We start from the raw sequence: 20648 nt of genomic DNA on the forward strand, positions 1-20648 counted from the left end.
TGCATAGTTTTTGTAGCGGTTCTGACACCGCGTAGTGTACGCATAGGGAGTACCGCGTACCCATGCGTACCACTGGAGAAGTATGTGAATTAAACGCAAATTAACATAAACGGTGTCGCTTACGATTATTTCGCTCCACTCCGTTCTCCACACGGCCGAGCGGCCTCACAACCAAGTAGGGATAAGTTCAGGTTAGATTTCAAGCCGCGTACCTGGCGGGGCACACAGGGGTAGAGTACCCACGACCCATTACCAAAGGCCTAGTGTCTCACTAGCCTGCCTCCCCCCCCGGACAACAGCAGCAATGCGACGCCCGTAGCACCCGTCAGGTACTTCCCGGGCCTCCTACAGAGGCCGGGTGATGGCAAAGCGAACATATTTTCCCTGCCTTACCTCAATTAAACTCCACTCTAATAGTAAAAATATAAAGATAATATATTAAAAATGTAATCCATAAATTAAATGGAACAGATGTAGGCACTTGAAGAGGACACCTTGGTTTCAACTATTTTTTTTAAGTTTATTGCATTTTGCTTATAGTTTATTAATGATTATTATTCTTCATTAAGACAGAGCAGGAATTAATAAATTTCCATGGACTGTTAAAAAAAATTAAGATCACATTTCATATCAAATTATATGAATAAAATTCATACTATTTGCAAACGATTTGACATGGAATATGTTATTAATAAAAATTTTTTATTAAGAAAATCACTATCGATATCAGACATTCAATGTCGTCAAACTGTCCTGTATATTATTATGAGTCTTAAGAATCTTCAATGCCTAAATAATTTCAAAACTTTTAACCTTAAAATTTAGTTAAATAAAAATCTTAAGGTTGAAGAGTATTAAGTGACTGAGTGAAGAGTACTGTTAATTTAAGAAATAATATTTGTGATGTTATAATAAACTACAATTTTATAGTTCTTTTCGCCTATGCATACTCTATGGATATTTCACTTTAGTCATAGTTGGTTTTTTTTTTGTGGTGAAGGTCCTTCCTCGTAGAATTTGCTAGAACGATTGCCTTGCAATAATTTTTTGTCTCGGAACCGAGAATTGAGCGACTGTCAGCTGACGTGTTGGAGAAAAGAGAAGTGTAAAGTGTTGTTGCGAATTTTATCTATTCTACTAAATTTCGTCTGTTATTTCTGAATATTAATTATTGGAAGACTTGTTTTGCTTCGATCAGGTAAAACGTAGTTTTAAAACGGTTGTCATGTTTCTAATGTGTGTGTGTAATGTCGTTTGTCGTAGGTCAATACACAAGACTTTGTACACATCGAGACACATGTTTAAATTACTCTTTACGTGATACATGGAGAATTATTCATTGGCGTAAAAAGACTTGGAGATTTATAAATGACTGAATACCAATTTTTTTTTTTTGGTTATGTAAATTACTTATATTCCTTTGTTAAGGTTTTCTGAAAATACTAGTGATTTAATGTTTCTCGTTATAGTGGGATCAAAAGAATTTACAAAAATAAGTTCAAGTCGTTTTCACATAATAGCCTATATATGTACAATCAAAACATAATTGCATAAGATGTAAAACTTGTTACTCAAGAACTTAGATTAGCTTATTAGGAGAAAAGTCATTGAATTTGCATAACAAAGCTTAGTTAAATTAAAACGGTAAAAGTGTTACAAAACAATTTGAGTGTACTTTTTATTGAAAACGATTTTAATTGACCATAATGATACTTGAAACAAATTTAAATATTGCATTCCTTTTTAGAGCGGAAAGAAAACGAATCGAAAAACATGGTTTTCGCTTACTGCGTATATCTTTAAATTTACTGTGAAGAGACAGTTTCGCAATTTCTACTAGTTTGTGGAAAAATTATAATTTTTTATCTTGCATTACAATGCCTGTGCCTTTAACGCTGCAGCCACCACCAATCATTGTCTACCCGTGTTAAGTAGGAATTTATGTTTTCCATATGCTCGGAATGCACTTGAATTAACCCTGAAAGAAAGGTTGTTATAATTCCTACTGGTTTGTGAAATCACCATCTTGGTAATATTTTGTACATCATTTTCTCATCATAGGTAGCCATTTTGTCCCAATGAAACAAAGTGATAGTCTTCACAGCTGTCTTGTAGCAGCCTGTCTGCCTTGTTTAGTTATTGGTTGCATGGCCGGCCTGTCCTGCCAATGGGGCGGTATGCCATCGGGAACTTGATGTCAATCATTCAACATCTTTCATATTTCAGTGAAAGGTTCACAATGTCTCAATGATGTCAGTGATGGCTTTAGAGATGTTGAGCTTGGTGCGTCTTATCTTGACAAGTTCTTGATGTCGTAATGCGAAATTCATTTTTGAAATTGGTAATCGACTGGGAGTGTTCAAAATACTTACTTATTATTACTTAACCTGCAATTGGGCTTTCACCCGGTGGCAAGAACTCCCACTCACTCCCCTCTCCCCCCCCCCCTCCATCAGCTTTCTCCTCAGCTCCCTCCCATCCCTGACCTCCACCATTTCCTCCCCCAGCCCATTCCACTCCCTCCCCGTCCTCACCAGGAAGGTGTTCCGCCCTCTCTCTGTCCGCCTCCACACCCTCTGGAGCTTACATCTGTGGTCTCTTCGTCCTCTGTACTCCCCTCTATGTACTTTGCTTCCCAATTGCCCCCATCCCCCTTCCCCCTTCAGCACCTTGAACATCCTGACCAACCTTTCCACTCTTCTTCTCCTCTGTAACGTTTCCCACCCCAACTCCTTAATCATTTCCGTTGGGCTATGCAGTTTCCCATCCTGCCCCTCCCTCCTTCTCCACATTCCCATCACCCACCTAGCCGCTCTGCGCTGCACCCCTTCCAGCTCCTTCACCTCAGTCACCAGGTAGGGGTCCCAGACCGCCGCCGCATACTCCAACATTGGCCTGACCAATGTGGAGTATGCCTTCTCCTTTGTCCTCCTCCCAGCTCCCTGCAGGGTCCTACCAAGCAACCCCAGCGCCTGCCTTCCCCTCCTGACCACCCCCTCTATGTGCTCCGCCCATCCTAGGTCATTTTTCAGTGTCACCCCCAGGTACTTATATCCTGCTGCCTCTCTTATCTCCTGCCCCTTCCAGTAATATACATTTCGTGTGACTTTCCTCCTCTTTGTAAATCTGACAACTTTTGTCTTACCAACATTCAAGGACATTCCATTTTTCTCCGTCCATTGCTCCAACCTTATCAAGTCCTCTGTTAAACATCCCCCTTCCCCCACAACCTCATACACTACACAGTCATCTGCAAATAGCCTCCATCTGGCTTTCATGCCCTCCCCCAGATCGTTTATCATAATTGTGAACAACAGAGGCCCCAGCACACTCCCCTGTGGCACCCCCGACGTCACTTCCCCCTCCTCGGAGCTTTCCTCACCCACTCTCACTCTTTGTCTTCTATTCCTCAGGAAATCACCCACCCAGTTTACCACCCTTCCATCCCTCACCAGCAACTCAACCTTTTCCATTAACCTCCTATGGGGGACCTTATCAAACGCCTTTTCAAAATCTATAAAGATTGCATCTATCTGCTTCCCCCCGTCCACCGCTTCCACCAGGTCTTCCAACAGCCCAGCCATCTGGGTCTCGCATGAGAACCCCATCCTGAATCCATGCTGCCTGTTATCCACCCACCCCAGATCTTCCATTTCCCCCTTTACGTACCTTCCTACCAACCTCTCCATCACTTTTCCTACACAGGACGTCAAACTGACCGGCCTGTAACTTCCTGGCTCCGCCTTATCATTTCCCCCCTTGTAGATGGGAACTACCACTGCCTCCTTCCATTCCATTGGTAGTTTCCCCTCCTCCAGAGACTGCTTGAAAACCTCCAACAGGTACTTCCCAATCTCCCTATCACCCAACTTCAAATGACTATTCCCTATACCATCTGGCCCAGCTGCCTTTCTCCCTTTCAACCTCCTGATCACCTTAATTACATCTGTCAGTCGCAGCTCAAAGGCCTTCCTGCCCATTAAACTGTCGTCCTCTTTACCCTCCCATGCCTCCTCCTTTGTAAATACTGCCAGATATTGCTCCTGCAGTAAGTCTGCCTTTTCCCTGTCCTCTGTATATTCCTGCCCCCCTCCTCCTCTGAGAACCCCTATTCCCTCCTCACCCTTCACTCTTCTTATGTATCTGTAGAGCTCCGCCCCATTTACCGTCCCCCCTTCCCCCATCAGCTGTTCCATGTAAGCATCCCTTGCTTCCCGCGATTTCCTCCCTAGTTCCTTCCCAAGCGCCTTCATTTCCGCCTCTATCTCCTCTCCCCCAAGCTTCCTTGCCCTCGCATGCAGCCTCCTACATTTCCTTTTCAACACTTTCAACTCCCTTCCATAGTAGGGAGGGTCACCTCCTTGGCCTACCCTCCTCTGAGGTACAAAACGTGTAGCCATCTGCAGCAGAATATTTCTTAAGGCAGCCCATCTACCTTCGAGGTCCTCTATATCTACCCATCTACTGTATTCCCCCTTCAGGAATGCCTCTGCCCCCACTCTATCAGCCTTACCCCAACAGTTTACCACGTTTCCCCTCCTTACCCTTTTCTCTACATAGTACTTTTTTTAAAGATATAGTTTGTTTTATTTTCCATGCTGTTAGGGTATAAAAAATCATCTTACTGTAGACCAAAATTCAAAAAAACTTAAAATCCTGACTGTCATAAATTAATACATTCTGAGAACCCTTTTATTTATTCATAAGGAAAAAACCAATTTAAAAAAAGTATTCACACATATAACATCAGAAATGCTAGTAAATTGAGGATAGTTGAACATATCTCTAGGTGATTTGAAAATGGACTAAATTACATGGGAGTAAAACTTTACAACTTAATATCATAGAAAATAACTAACATAAACAGTTTACCAGTATACAAAAAAACAGTAAAACAAATACTTAATAGAATATCCTACCTACTCTCTGAAAGAATTCTTTAATTTGATTGATAAAAGAGAAATTGAACTGTTAGGTAATTTTTTGAATGGGCTTGTGATAACAGCTGCTTCATGTTTTGCATAAAGTATCAAGTATCACTGTACACTTAAATTGTGTAACATGTTCTGTATTTTTTTTTTGTAACTTGCATCATGTAAATATTAATGTCTGCAGATACATATTTATATGTAAACTTGTAAAGGGAACTACATGTATAACATGACATGTTCTATATCCCGGAGCATTGACTCCATGTGGGATCAACGTAACTAAATTCAAAATAAATAAAATATATTGGTGACAACTGCAATAGAATATTTTTTAATTTAATACTTTAGTCCCAGCACATTTTGTGTCAGCCTGATGTGTAGGCGTCGGTGCAGCATTGAGATGCTACTTGTCAGTTTGACTTGCCATGGGAAAGGCTGGTCTGACCACCAATGGAATTCCTGTGCGGCTGATATGTCTGTATGTTCAGGATGCCACAACAAAGACACTGGCAAACTCAGTGAAACATTTGCTATGGGTGAAAGTTCCACATCACGTTTCCAAGTTTATTCCTTGATCCTGATGGCATGATCCTGTGGTACATGATGCTTGCTATTTTAATTTAGTACGTCAAAAGATCCTGCACGTAACAAAAATTTGTGCTATAACAATAAATTATGATCTTTAAGTTGAATAAAAAGGAAAATAAATTTTGTATATCACTAACGTTTTGGTCAACATTGCATTTGCCATCATCAGGGTAGTTACCTACTGTGGTTGTTACAAGTACTTCTGCCTTTAATACGCTCGCCTTAGAGGAGTGGTTTCTGATTGGCTGCAGCTGTGGGCCATATATTCGCCTTGGACGCGGCTACAACCCGGAAGCCAAACTACTTCCAAAAATGGCCACAAAAGCCTGCAATATTTATTAACCTTACGTGTTTGGTGGAATGAAGTTTAAAAATCGAAATTTTTTACTGATAAACCCTCTATAGTGATACTGCTGTAAAAATTTAATCTTTGAGATTTATTTAAAAGTCAAGTTACATGTTAAAAATCCCATAAAATCTCATTTTGTTGCCAAAAATGATGAAATATTGATTTGGTTATGTATTATCTCATTAATAAATTAAAATTTTATAACTAATATTAACTCTTATATTTAAACTTTTTTTTAATATGATGTATCTTGTGAATGTGATATGTTTAATGACCTTTAATTTGAGTATGTTTCATGGTCATTTTGGTTCCACAATATACGGAAGCTTTTTTAGGCACCATTTGATAACAGTTTTTTACTGTGGATACCATTGTTAAAAACATTTTAAAATTTTAAGTGAAAGTATTGATAAATTATTTAAAATTTACACATCACAAAAGCATTGAAATAATATAACACTTGGGTCATTTTTATCATTCTACCTGTACTTGTATTCATTAAAAAGTTCTGATATTTCTTCACTTAGTTTCGGGGAAATGTTATGTGCCAATCCAGTAGTTTCTGTAAGTTCTAAGGCACATAGTTTAATCAAAACATTGTTCATAAGCACTCAAGTCTGGTCTTAATCATTATTGTTGAAAGCTTGCCTCGCTACGGCAGGGTGATAAAATGTCAAAAGCACATCTTTATTTGTATCACTAACGTCATTCGCCTCTGCCAGCCACCAATCACCACCATATACACATGCAATAGAATCTCTTGTGTAAGCTTTCGTAGTGGAATGAATTTTGTATTCCTTAGCTTATGAATTAATGAAGCCCTTCAGGTTACTCTTGACGCAGGAACAAAACAATGAAAACTCCTTGAACCAGTTATCACCACTGTTTTTAAATTGATCAAGAAGTTTACTGTCGTGACTTTGAATGTTTTCCTCATCTTATATAATAACAATTTATCCTTTTCAGAATACCCGTTTAATGTTGCAATTGTCTTCAGTACAGCACCATACACAGCACACACTTAATGGCACTCAACTTTCTTGAAAAGTCTGATGGAACACTATTTCCATATTTCCAAATTTAAAAAAAACTTAAAACAAATGCATAAAGTAAACTGAACTATTGTAATCAATACTGTTCTGTGTGTAGAATTTATTAATGATAAAAATAATTATTATACATAGTTAAATTAAATGGTCTGTCATTCACGACAAATAAATATATTTATGGGATGTAATTTGACTTGTAGATAAATCTCAAAGATGAAATTTTTACAGCAGTATAACTCACCAGAGAGGGTTTATCTTTAAAAATTATTTAACTCAGTTCCAATAATCAGATTATTTAACTGAGTTCCAACAAAGATATAAGGTGTCACCTTTTTGACGTGACAACGTCTAATAAATCTATGAACGCTGGCTGCACGCACGAAAAAGTGTCCCGTTACGCACATTGTTTCGTTATGCTGTGTCCCGTTATGCTCATTGTTCCGTTTTGCTGTGTCCCGTTACGCTCATTGTTCCGTTAATGCTGTTGGCGAGTGCAGTAATAATAGGTTATGTTACAATTGACTAAAAAATTATGGCGGTTCATATAATTGATGATAGATATTTGATTACAGTTTATTTATATGAAAACTTGTTCATAATTATATTTAAACTTTATAGCTAAACACCAGTTTTTAAAATTAATTACAAGTCATTTACACGTGAACTGTTTCGTCGACTGTTTATAAAGTGAAGTCAAAAGTTAATGTGGTTTTCATTGCTTATTACAACAACAATTTCGGCAATAAAGGTTAATTATTCTTGCATTTCAAAAATCTGATTACTAGTATATTTTAAAGAATTAATTATTTTATTATTAAAATAAAAATGATTCAATTTTATTCATAAAAGTATGCAATAATTTCATCAATGTTTTGTTGTGACGTCACGTTAAACTATCATCCGTAAACTGACTTTACAGGCAACCAATTTTTATTTATTTTAAATTTAAATTTTCTGATTTTGGAAGCCAATAACTCTTAAAAGAAGCAAATCTCAGGTTTGAAATTTTTTGTAAATACAGTGCATTTAGGTAGCTACATATCTCCACAAAAGTAATATTGAGAATAGATTTTATTTTGGGAATAATATGCCATTGTAAATTTGTCATTTTTAAATTCAAACCTTAGTTTAAATTTTATTACTTGGAATGCAATTTTCCTTAAATGTGTACTAGAGAAGTAAAGGCTGTATGTTCCTGAATAAACTGGTTTTTGTTTCACCTGAATAAACTGGTTTTTGTTTTATCAACCTCAATTTCACCAGTTCCGAGTAATATAAGTTTATGTTAAAACTTAAACCCTTACAAATGCAAAAATCAGCATGTTTTGTAAAAACAAAATTGGCTGCTATTGGAATTCAGAAAAAAGATACAAATTTAAAAGTAGTATTTTTCTTTTTGCTTATCATGTAGGAATCGACAAACAAAAAATGATTTGGTTATAAAATTATTTAGCCAACCTCCTTTGGATCACTTGACATGGAACGACCCTCCTATAAAATTAAAAATATTAAATAGTTAATTCCTATTTTGTGGGAAATCCCTGACTACCGAATCCCCATTCTATAGAATCACCCATTCTTTGGAGAATCCTTCTCCTTTGAGGAATACCCTTTCTGTGGTTAAGTCCCAGTGCAGATTAGCTAGTCTTCAGTCCTTTGATGTTATAACTTTTCATGTTCAACATAAGTGGCAGAAAGTGGGATGTTGTATGGCTTTATTTGAACATGTAGAGAACCAAAATAAAAAAATGTAATATAAAACATGGTTTGAAATGTAAATCCTCATTCAAACCATAAGAACCCTGTTTTGGTTTTTTTATGTGGATTTTTTTTCCAGCTCTGTTGTAAGGTCCATCCTAAGAAAATATCACTTAAGAAAACTTTTTGCATGATATATTTCGAAAATTTAGCACTGGGCCTAAAAATGTGTCGAAGCTTCTCGACGGGGATTTACTGTACTTATTATATTGCATTGCTAATGAGGCTCGTACTGTTGCGATCATGTCTATAAACTGATGAAATATTCCCTCGTGTTGTTTCATTTCATCTGAGGGCAGTTCAAACCTACCTGAGTGCATCAGATGTTCCACTGACGCTGTATTATTTTTCAGCTGCCTGTGTCAGCTTAGAAGATGGTAAAAGAGACGACGTACTACGATGTACTGGGGGTGAAGCCCTCTTGCACTTCGGATGAACTCAAGAAAGCTTACAGGAAACTAGCGTTAAAGTACCACCCAGACAAGAATCCCAATGAAGGAGAAAAGGTGAGCATTCATTTCACATGTTGAGTTTTTTGGTGTCTTGTCTGTGTTTTGCATGGCTTTTGAGAGGGGGAAGTTTGGGGGGGGGGGGGGGGGAGGCTAAATCTCAGGGCCTGAAAATGACTGGTATAAATAAAAAGTAAGCAACTTTATTAAAAGGGTTTAAAATTTGTATACCAGGTATTTGTAGATATCTTTTTTTAAAAAAAAAAAGCCTGCCATTACCATTTATAAAATATAAGTTATCATTTTCACGTTTATGTATGCTGTTCTTAACTAAAAACTCATAACCGTGACAACCATGTAAAAGCATCATTAATGGCAAGTTACACCATTTACTCGCTCGGCCAGAGTTTAAATGATCATAGATACGACACAAACTTTGATTCAGTCAAGATTCCACTGGAAATTGGTTACTCGAACAGAAGTTCTCAGTTCTGGATATCAGATTTATTGGTATTAGTTCCAAAATATTGGGTATAATTCAAAACATTGGGTTTGAATGGAAGTACAATGGTGGAAAAAAGAAGGTGTACTAGATAAATGAAATACGGGAGGAGTGTTTCCGTACCGCCTATTCAAATTGACACGCTAGCCGACAAACCGTATTGCTAGTAGCGCCACTGTGACATTGCAAAGCAAGTTTCTCTTTAAATACGCGCCTACACTTTGTGAGCAGTAGTCATAGTCCGGTGTTGACATGATGTAGGTGAGAGTCAGGCATGCCTTTAAGGAGACAAAGGCAGTATCGGCTCCTTACTGCGTTTGAAAGAGGCAGTTATTAGGGCTACGAGAAGGTTGATGTTCTTTCTGCGGTAATTGCAGAATTACTCCGCAGGGATTTATCTACAGTGCTTCGGTGTTGGTAACGGTGGTCAATAGTAAGGTACTGTCTCCAGAAGACTGGAGTATGGCCTCACATGGGTCACTACGGATAGGGAAGTAGTGGATGCGTGACTATGTTCAGAGTGACCACCAAACTGGGAAAATGGGGAAAAACCAGGAAAAAGTTGACAATTTAAAAGGGCCCGGGAAAAACAGGGTTACTGTCTGGAATTTTACTTCTTTCCTGGAAAAATGCTGCGTGTGGAATTTTAACAATTTTTTTTATTTTAGATGTGTATTGTAACGTCTGAAAATAATCCAGCAGCGATACATTGTCACGTTGGCAGAAACTGGAGTGTTCCTGGATATGTCGTGTTTCTCCTCTTTTAATAGACATAATACTTCAGTCCTTTGGGGGGAATAAATGGGGTAATTATTAGGGCTACTAGGTATAATAGCTGCCATGAACAAAAATGCATACATCTGCATGCATTTGATTCATTACTTTTTTTTTTTAAATTATAACATTTTTTTGTGTGTTGGGAAACTGTGTTTTGCTTCATGAGCACGAGGTATGAGGTACGAGGTGTTGTGGTTGGACAGTTCAAGCAGATCTCGCAGGCGTACGAGGTGCTGTCGAACCCCGACAAGCGCCGCCTGTACGACCAGGGCGGGGAGCAGGCGCTGAAGGAGGGGGGCATGAGCGGCAGCGGCTTCTCCTCGCCCATGGACATCTTCGACATGTTCTTCGGGGGCGGGGGGCCCTTCGGCGGCTCGCGGAGCCGGCGGGAGCGCCGGGGCAAGGACGTGGTGCACCCCCTGCAGGTGTCCCTGGAGGAGCTGTACAAGGGGGCTGTCCGCAAGCTCGCCTTGCAGAAGAACGTCATCTGCGAGAAGTGTGAAGGTGAGGCTGATCCTCGTTCCACTACTTGTGTGTTGAACAAGTCCTAAATAGTCTTAGATAGCAATAACCATTAGCCCTAATAAAGATAAACTTTCATCTCATTTAAGGGTGGGAATAAACTATGACTCTCCATTGCTGCCAAATAAATACACCATGTCTTTGTCTAAGTAAAATCTTGAAACAAAATGACATAGTTGGAATTATAAAGAAATGTCATTTATAACGCCGAGAGAACTTGCTGTTACGTCCACCACATTTCTCTTTTGTTGAAAATCCCGGTTAGACCCAGCCGAGGATTGAAGAAAGATCGCCCCGGTGGCTGCAAGTGCTCTGATCTTACCACCCAACTATTGCGCCCACGTGAAAGTAATAGGGACAGTGTTATAGGGCCCGCCTAGTCATGAGTGTATTTGTGTTATCGAGACAGGATGATTAAGTGTGACTCGCTCGTTGTTCTAGCACGGTATGACCTCTAAGCGCTAGAAGGAGCCCAGTAGCCGGGGGGGGGGGGGGGGGGCAAGGGGTTCAACCCCCCCCCTCCCACCCTTAGCACCAAATCTTTAATTAATTTCTAAATCATCACTCAAAAAAATTTCATATTAAAATTAATAAAATTTTTACCATTACAATATTTAATTTTAAGTACCGAAAACTTCTAAAATAGCACTATTTTACACCTTAAAATCCAAATTTACCCGGGGGAGGACCCCCGGACCCCCCACTTTAATACGGGGGGGGAGTGGGGGGGCCATGCTTCTTAACACCCCCCATTCACAAATCCTGGCTACGCCACTGCCAGTAGCGCAACTATTAATTTCATATAAATGAAGATAAAAGTGTAATGCAAAATTTGTATCAAATGTTTCGTGCCTAAATATATATTCTGAAAGCACGATTTTTTAGTCCTTTCCACTTTAAAGAAAAATACTGTTTAAAAAACTAAATACGTAAACAGAACCACCCAAAGCACCTTGTACGCAGACAGGAGCGGGGTTGTGGAGAGGGAGTGTGCGGGCTGGTTGCAGGGCGCGGGGGCAAGAAGGGCACGGTGGAGCGCTGCCCCGGCTGCCAGGGCTCGGGCATGAGCGTGCATGTGCAGCAGCTGGGGCCGGGCATGATCCAGCAGATCCAGACCATGTGCCAGGACTGCCGCGGCTCGGGCGAGCGCATCAGCCCCAAGGACCGCTGCAAGACCTGCCTCGGCATGAAGGTCTGTGGCGTCCTGCACTCTGAGCCATCGTGTGCCCAGCCACTGTCGCCGTGGCCCGGTCTGTTTAAATGGGAAAGAAGGGAAAGAGAAAGGGCATGAAGGTGGGGAACTAACTTCCGTTACCTATGTCTGCAATCTTTGTTTGTGGATTCTTCTGTGCTTTAATTTCAACTGATTTCACCTGGAATCTGAACCATTGATTCTTGAGCTGTAAGGAATCTTATCATATTTAGAACTAGCTGTGCCCGACCGTGTGTTACCATGGCTCAAATATGGTCAAATGGAAAGCAAAGAGAGAGCACGTGTTACTAATATGTTTGATTTCACAGTTTTTGAAGTGAAACTTTTTGGGGGAGATGATGATAGCATTTGAGCTGCAGTTTCAAAGCCGCATTGTAATGCATCATTTTTGTGAAACATTGTTTTGAAATTTTTCTGATGCCAAAGAGAGAGAAAGAAGAGAGTACACGAGTCGACGTTTGAATTACCAGAGAAGTTTCCCTTCTATCCCAACCATATAATGAAGTAACCAGTATCATTGCAGTTAAACCTAAGAAGGTTTCGGTCCCGTTTTCCAGTTGATTCTCCTTTATTTGAACGACCCAAAAATTGTTAAAAATGTAACTTGGCAGCTAATTATGCAAAAGGAATGCTTTTTTATCTTTATATTTTGATAGTTAAACTGTTTAAAAAGTATACATGTTTACTTGTGTTTAACTTAAAATGTAAAATAATGACAAATGGGAGGCACCTACTTAAGTAATGTTATATGAATCGTACGCTCTATAATACCTGTGGAGTAGTAGTTGGTCATAGCTTTGAATATATATACTGTATAGAAGTTGCCAGCCCAGGTTAAAATTTCTAATACGGTTTTGAGGTAGTTGGTTAATTCACCGCCGCAATCGCCACCATCTCTAGGGCATCGACTTGTGGTGGTCCCTAGCGGACAAGTGTCGAACTCTTCAAACACCCCTTCCCCCTCCCGCTGAACGACCTTGAGCTGCAGTGAATGGTAGGTGGGGGGTGCGGGGAATGACAGCGGGCGACAGTGCTGCGCTCTAACGTGTAAATGACAACCTAAGACGATACAGGGCGTTACGGCAGCGCCGTGCAGCTGTGAAGTTCCCAAGCTGCTCATCATGCGCTCCTGAAAAACGTAGAGTAAATCCTATCCACTCGCGACTTCTATACAGTATATATATTCAAAGGTCATAGTTACGTTTGAGCGACAGTGTCGCAGCTCGGTGGAAGACACGGAAGGAGGGAGATGTGCGAGAGTGCAGGCAGGGTGCGTGTCGTGCTGCAGACGATCAGGGACCGCAAGATCCTGGAGGTGCACGTGGACAAGGGCATGGTGGACGGGCAGAAGATCACGTTCGGCGGGGAGGGCGACCAGGAGCCGGGCCTCGAGCCGGGGGACATCATCGTGGTGCTGGACGAGAAGGAGCACGAGGTCTTCAAGTGAGTCCCGAGTCCTGCTGTGGCGAGGTGTTGTGTGGTGGTGGCGGTGGCGGTGGCGGTGGCGAGATGGTTGCAGTAAGCCATCTTTAGATCACACACACACACTTTCTCTTCCACCCCTCCACCCAATACAATGTGTTACTGATATTTAAACTTTTTGGTAAAGTTTAAAGTATTGCATGGTTTGGCATAAATGTTAATTTTTTGTCGTGAATACTCTTTCTAATGTGTTCATTACACTTGAAAATATGTTTTGGAAAAAAATATATATATATTTGTTCGTGTAAATTTCTGGAAAAATTAAAAATTGGGTGTTTTACATTGTGTCGTTGCCAATTTGGGGTCGGAAGTTCAACTCAAGTAGAGCGGCCTTTCGAATAGGCTTTAAAAAAATGGAGCTCACTCTCACCTTTGTGTGGATCTTCGGCTTGATAGGTGAGTCTTCCTGTCTTTTAAAATCATTATTTTATACCTGGATGTATGTATGTATGTATGTATGTATGTATGTATGTATGTATGTATGCATGCATGCATGCATGGATGCATGTATGTATGTATGTATGTATTTATGTATGTATGTATGTATGTATGTATGTATGTATGTATGTATTCATTAGGACTCTAATTTTTTTCACCTCAAGTTCGGCTCGAATAATTTGGTTAAAAGCTAGAGCTTGGCTCATCTTGGTGTTGAAAGATCGGTTCATCTCGGCTCAAGGCTTTCACATCTAGTGCTAAATCTCAGAAGGGCGGAGGGGGGCAGTATCAGTTAAGTATCACTATCAGTGAAAGTTAAGAAAAGTATACATTTTTTATGCAGTCCAGAAATCCACTAGACATTGACTGTTCTGTGTAATTATAAGCACTATAGGTAGTTGGCTGGCCTCAAACTCCTTATAAAAAGTTATTGTGAATTATTTTAAGCAAAAAATGTATGACATGTTTTTAGGAGCGTTAATTATTTGCTTTCAAGAAAGGTGATAAATTCATTTTCATTTATAAAATATTGGGTTCGTTTCTGAAACCTTGCGATTGAAGCAAGCCAACATAATTTTACTTCTCCCCCCCCCCCAAACCATTTTATCACTTACGGCTACCTAGTAACGAATTACCTGGACATAGTTTATCAAAAGGACAATAGACTACTTATCACAATCCGGACTTCTTCTGGAGAGCAAAGCAGAAATTACTTTTTGTGTACTAGGTAATGTACTGACCTATTGAGAAATAATTGATGTTCACTGTTGTAGTTCTCAGAGAAAAATGTAGTTAATTTTTGTGCAATACATATTGTAATTTCACAAAAATGAGTAGTGATGTTTGACTGAAGAGGGAGCATGTGTGGTTGCAGGCGCTCGAACAACGACCTGATCATGCAGATGCGCATCGACCTGGTGGAGTCCCTGTGCGGCTTCCAGAAGGTGATCACGACCCTGGACGACCGAGCGCTGGTCATCACTTCGTTGCCAGGTAACACGCGGCACGCGTGATCTCGTCGACCCGTGAGACAGCGTGTGGTAGTCACCTGAGCCCCTCCTTGACTACCCCACTACCCCACTACCCCACTACCCATCATAACAACCCTAAGTATTTATTAGTTGTAATTTCCCAGTCACCACTTTCCATGGAAAAAAACTAATTACAGTCAAACCTCTATCTATCGTTTTTCAGGGGACCAACAAAAAAATTCAGTAGATGCGGACATTCAATAGATGTGGACTTCACTCTAAGAATTTTTAAAAAATATTTCAACCTCAAAATTAGTGTCAGAAATATATCAGTTACTTATCATTAAAGTTAATCAGTTGAAAAATAAATAAAAATGGAAGTATTTTACTTAATTCAATTTACACTTGCAAAAAAAACATAGGCTAAGCACATTAAATCTACATGGAAATGAAAGTCTGTTTCAATATCCTGAAGTCTGAAATATGTTTACTCATGTCATCAAATGTAGAGCTGTACTGAAGAAGCCGATTTTGCCAATATTTAGTTGAATCGGCATTTCTGCCGACTTCCGATACGCTTGTTAATTTTCGGTCGATATTACTGAAAAACGAGAGACTGCCATAACCTAAAAATCCACGATTACCCTTTTCACTTTTCGTAGTAGTACTGCATTCTTTCAGATCGCATTATTTCTTCGCAACATGTGCCAAACGTACATATAAAAATTTAACATCTTTTTTTCAATAATGTTCTTTAATTTTAATGTCAAAAATAAATACATTACCGTCACAGTAAATATACATCTCAGTTGTTACGGTAACTGTAGTGCAAATGTGGTACCTATCATGCTTCTGTAGTAATTATGGTATCTACAAAGAATCTTTAGTTCTTTTTATGGTAGTTATCTAAAGATAACTATTGGGTTTGTACTTTATTTATGTTACATCATCCATATTTCTTCGTAAGTTGTTGTTCATTTGTCTTTTCTTCATATTTACGTGCTCCATTACTTGGCTGCAGATTAAAGGTGATTTTTACTACTGTATACTATCGTTACTGTTTTTATGACGGTTTCTTTCTAAGATATGGTTATTTCTGCAAAATCTTTATGGTTAAACGATCATCTATTATAATTTATAGTGACGGGACCACATATTTTGTACGATCAATGCGGACAAAACGATAATTCCAACATCGGTACAAGCGGACTTTTTTAACCTTAGTTGTATGGCAATTTTGCCGGGACCGTAGAAAGTATACGATAAACACGGACAATCGATACATGCGAGTTCGATAGATAGAGGTTTGACTGTATATATGGTTCTTTATCATCCTACAAAAACAAATTTCAAAATATCTGCTAGTTTATGAAACCAACCTAACCAATCTTTCACTCTGAAAACGTTCATGACTATGTGGAGAAAAATATATTAGGAATTTAACTATTATTAGTGAAATCAATGAATTAACAAATTGTGTGCATAAATGTTTACATGACAGCCTAAAAAGTAATCCCACATACTAAAAATTCATTTTTCAGATATTTACATTTTTTTTTCTCAGAAAAATGTTTATCTTATTACAATTATTAGTGACTAAGGGCATCTTCAAAATTTCAGAAATGAACACCTTCGATAGGAGCAGAGCATTATGTTTGTGTGGTTCCCAGACTTTCTGGATATTTTTTCTACGTTTCTGTTATCTCGTTTAGCGATATATTTAGCTTGCAGAAATGGTAAACATTTTTCAGTATGACCAACGTCTCGTGATGTAATAACACAAAAATTGTATTTCATAGAGCATAGTTTACAATGAATTTGATGAGATATAGAAACCAGAAGATGCCATTTTAGTTTCGTCAATTTTTCATTTACTAAAAGTTATTTTTTGGTGTAAACTATAAATTCAAGTGCAAATATAAGGGGAGAACAAATAACACTATTATTTTACATATTGTTCTTAAATGTAAATAACTGGATATATTATTTCTGAGCATGTATTTTATTTAGGAATGTGTAATACAGATTTAAATGTAAAAATGTACCTTACATAAACTGCATATTTTTTTGGAAAAACGTAAATTGAGAAAAATGTAGCTAGTGGTTTCACTGTGTTTATATTTGAAGCAGAACATTTCTTTCAAATTACGACTTCTGGAACACGATGATTGAATTTTAGTGATCAGAAATTCATTTTAGGCTTGAATTCACTCTTTAAAACTGATGGTTTTAATAAATATATAATACTTGTTGGCACATATATGGAGGATGGAATGCTAGGGTGGCGGCACTGGGAACTGGCCTCGTGCTTGCAGGGGAGGTGACCAAGCACGGGGACGTGAAGTGCATCCTGAACGAGGGCATGCCGCAGTACAAGAACCCCTTTGAGAAGGGGCGGCTCATCATCCAGTTCATGGTGAACTTCCCCTCCGTGCTGCCCCCGGAGCTGATACCCCAGCTGGAGAACTGCCTGCCCCCCAGGTGAGTTCGCCCGGTCCGGTGGCCTCACATCTCGCAAAGTTTAGCTCTCAACGAAAAATGATGAAAATATTTCCTTTTTTTTTGGAAATCTTTAAGTTTGCATTACTGCGAATTTTTTTTTATATTTACAATTTTGTACTTGTGCCTTTTAAAAAGTCTTTGTTTGAATTTTTTTAATATGCTAACCTCAAAAAAGTCATAAGTGTGGAAATAAAATACCTAATCTTTAAATTATAAGAAAAAATATTAGAAATTAGAAAATTAACACTGCTTGGTAAATTGCTCATTTTTTCTAACTTTTTTCTTTTATTTTTTTAATGATATCTTTACTCTTCATCCTAAGCTCTCACTTCTCTTATAGGCGGAGTCATGATCACAAGCTAAATGAAAACCAAGTAGTCCATCACAATAGCGCACGTTTCTTTCTTTTATTTATGCCGGTAACAATATGTACTTTTTAGTGCAATTACGTATAAATACAGCAAAATTCTTTAACATATAACGACATGAACGATGCATGAAATGAGAATAAAGTTTCTATAGAACTACAAACACCGTAGAAGCATTTTTCATTGAAATGGTTGCTGGTCATGAACTAAATGCCGCATAGAGAAATCAAAAATGTTGATTGAACTATTGATTGTATAGCTTTCAGTGCCTGGTTGCTTGCAGTCAGGTAGTTAGGTATTAGTCACTTTAACAACATATGATGCGGACAGATAAAAACCAAACAGTAGTCTGAAAAATAACACAAGCAAACATTTGTCATTTGTTTAAATGCAGTTTTTTTGAACCACTTTTATCATTTTAATTGATGCAAGTTAATTTTTTAAACATCATTTTCGCAGTATTAAAAGTTTTTTTGGAGTGTATTTTTTTTTAAGGAGTGATAAAAATTGCATTATTGCATGTGTCTATGGAAGAGTTTTGTCCGTTGAAGTTCAGTGAACTTGGGTTAAAGAGTTTTCACTGAGGGCCGTAAGAGCTGGCTTTGCTGATCCGATCCTGTCGAGAACTAACGTGTGGCGTCTAGGTGCAAAGGTGGTGAGTGCAGTGGCGGTGACGGCTCTCGCCTCCGGCCAAGTCTGGAGCGGTGTCTGGGACCCGGTGCGTGCGTGCGTTGCAGGCCGGAGGTGATGATCCCGGACAACGCGGAGGAGTGCATGCTGGTTGAGCTGGACCCGGAGCAGGAGGGCCGGCGACGCAACTACCGCAACGCCTACGACGAGGACGAGCCGGGGCACGGCCAGAGCCGTGTGCAGTGCGCCACGCACTGAGTTGGGCCACGCCACGCGGTTTATCCGGGTCCACTGCGGCGGCCTGCACTCTCTCTCCTTTCCCGCAGACCTGCTGCAACACGCGCCGTAGAGTCGTTCCCGTAGCTGTTTGTGTTGCCGTCGCACGCCCTCTGTCTTGTAGTGGTCCTTGTCAACCGATATTGTTGAAGAAATATATATATATACATGTATTGTAAAACGTAATTTATTCCATTTGTGTTCCTCCAAGAGACTTGCTTAGCGGGTGAGATGTTGACGAGTGAAGCTTTTTGGCACGGTGTGTGTGTGTGAAGTCGGTGACTGTGAAAAAAAAATAAAAATAAACTGAAAGTGGGTTGAATTGGATGATTGAAGAGTCTGTCTGAATAAGGAATGAAAGTTACACTCAAATTTTAATTTTTTTTTAAACTAAAATTGCTTACTAGTTCATCTCGTGGTTATTAAATATACTGCATTTGAGAAATGAGTAGCTATGCTGCATTGTACACATCCAAGATTTCTCGTTTCTTCCTGATCATAAAAATGTTTTAAATATAAACCAAATTTTTTTTTATATTACTATTTCATTGTTCTGTTTTTTGCTGTAACTGACATTGTGATTTTATGCACTGCTTAACAGTTCAGTAATAAATAATTTGTTTTGAGAATGGCGTATGTTTTCACTGTGGTGTGTGTTTCCTTTCATAACCTTTTATGTTTAGTTTAACATTTATGATAATAAATTTTTAAGTATATTGCATTTTTGCAAGCAATAAGGACTATTAACAGATTTTTTTTTGTTGCCAAAGTAGACCTCTTTTTCCATATTAATTAGTTAAAAATACATTTAATAGGGCAGTAGATCCATCCGTGAAAAAATAGAAGGTGAAGCAAGGGAAATACAATTTTTCTACTGACTCCATCAGCTGCAGTTGCAATATACATACGTACTTGGCATTTCATTTAGAGATCAACCCAGTTTGCATTCAAGAAATTTTCTTGGAACTCCATGTGCTGTGTACCGTGTCATATCATTAGATTGCAGTGAGCATTTAAATAAAAACTTACATTTATTTATATATATTAAGAATTTTAATTTTGACAAGCCGTTTGTAACTATCTGCCAACATTAGGTACCATTAACTCTAAACTGCCATCTAAGTGTGAGAAAACTAGTTTATAAGTAATTTGTATTCATAAAAATAAAAGAAGCATTTGAGAGAGTTTACATGAGCATTGTGTGCAGGGATTGGAGTGAAATAGTTTGATGCCTTTGTATTAATAAATACCTGTTAGATTTTTAAGTGTAAAAGTTTCATGTTACTTTGTGCAAACATCAAAATTAAAGTGAAACACGTAGTGAGGGTGAAATGTCTTGCAAGCTGGGCTCCATTGTTTTTTTTTTTAATATATAATTAAATATATATGTTTCTCAGAGTGGACCAGCTGAACCCTTTTGATTTAAGTGGTTCTGATTCGGCTCTGCTACGTTGCACGTTAACTGGTCTACACAATTTGACGAGAATAGTGTGTATTTCTCATTAACCAGTACATGGTCAACTTATTTTGAACAGATGTAGAACTTTCTTAAAATTGCTGCATGTAAGGAGAGTTTTCTTCCATGACTCACTGCCAACATATTATTTACTTGCTAAACGTATGTGAATTTTAGGTTATGTTGCCTCTAAATGTACACCGTATTGCCGGGTTTACAAAGAAAATAATTGTTGCAACATTTGAGTTGCAAATGTTAACGTTACTTTGCTTTGTGGTCAGAGGAATACTGGGAGAAGATGGATAACTACTAATCACAAATTATTGTTCAAAAATTTATTTTTCATAAATGTTTTTATAATACTTAACAAATGTTAATTTATGGCAC

The 20648-nt window shown here is 38.6% G+C and overlaps 1 protein-coding gene across 1 annotated transcript; it reads left to right on the top strand.

Moving 5' to 3' along the window:
* Nucleotides 1-974: 974 nt before the first annotated feature.
* LOC134535223 (dnaJ homolog subfamily A member 1) lies at nucleotides 975-19434 on the top strand. Its single transcript, XM_063374278.1, has 8 exons — nucleotides 975-1198; nucleotides 9029-9181; nucleotides 10607-10907; nucleotides 11933-12117; nucleotides 13427-13581; nucleotides 14933-15051; nucleotides 17345-17510; nucleotides 18637-19434. Exons 2-8 carry the CDS (start codon nucleotides 9050-9052, stop codon nucleotides 18785-18787), a joined length of 1209 nt encoding a protein of 402 aa, XP_063230348.1. The 5' UTR covers nucleotides 975-1198; nucleotides 9029-9049; the 3' UTR covers nucleotides 18788-19434.
* The last annotated feature ends 1214 nt before the right edge of the window (nucleotides 19435-20648 follow it).

Source organism: Bacillus rossius, chromosome 8, assembly GCF_032445375.1.
Source record: "Bacillus rossius redtenbacheri isolate Brsri chromosome 8, Brsri_v3, whole genome shotgun sequence".
Taxonomy (NCBI): Eukaryota; Metazoa; Arthropoda; class Insecta; order Phasmatodea; family Bacillidae; genus Bacillus; species Bacillus rossius.

Coding starts and splice junctions, on each gene's coding strand:
- LOC134535223 (XM_063374278.1), top strand. CDS start 9,050: ATGGTAAAAGAGACGACGTACTACGATGTACTGGGGGTGAAGCCCTCT. Junction 10,908..11,932: donor CATCTGCGAGAAGTGTGAAG/GTGAGGCTGATC, acceptor GGCTGGTTGCAG/GGCGCGGGGGCAAGAAGGGC. Junction 15,052..17,344: donor GGTCATCACTTCGTTGCCAG/GTAACACGCGGC, acceptor TCGTGCTTGCAG/GGGAGGTGACCAAGCACGGG.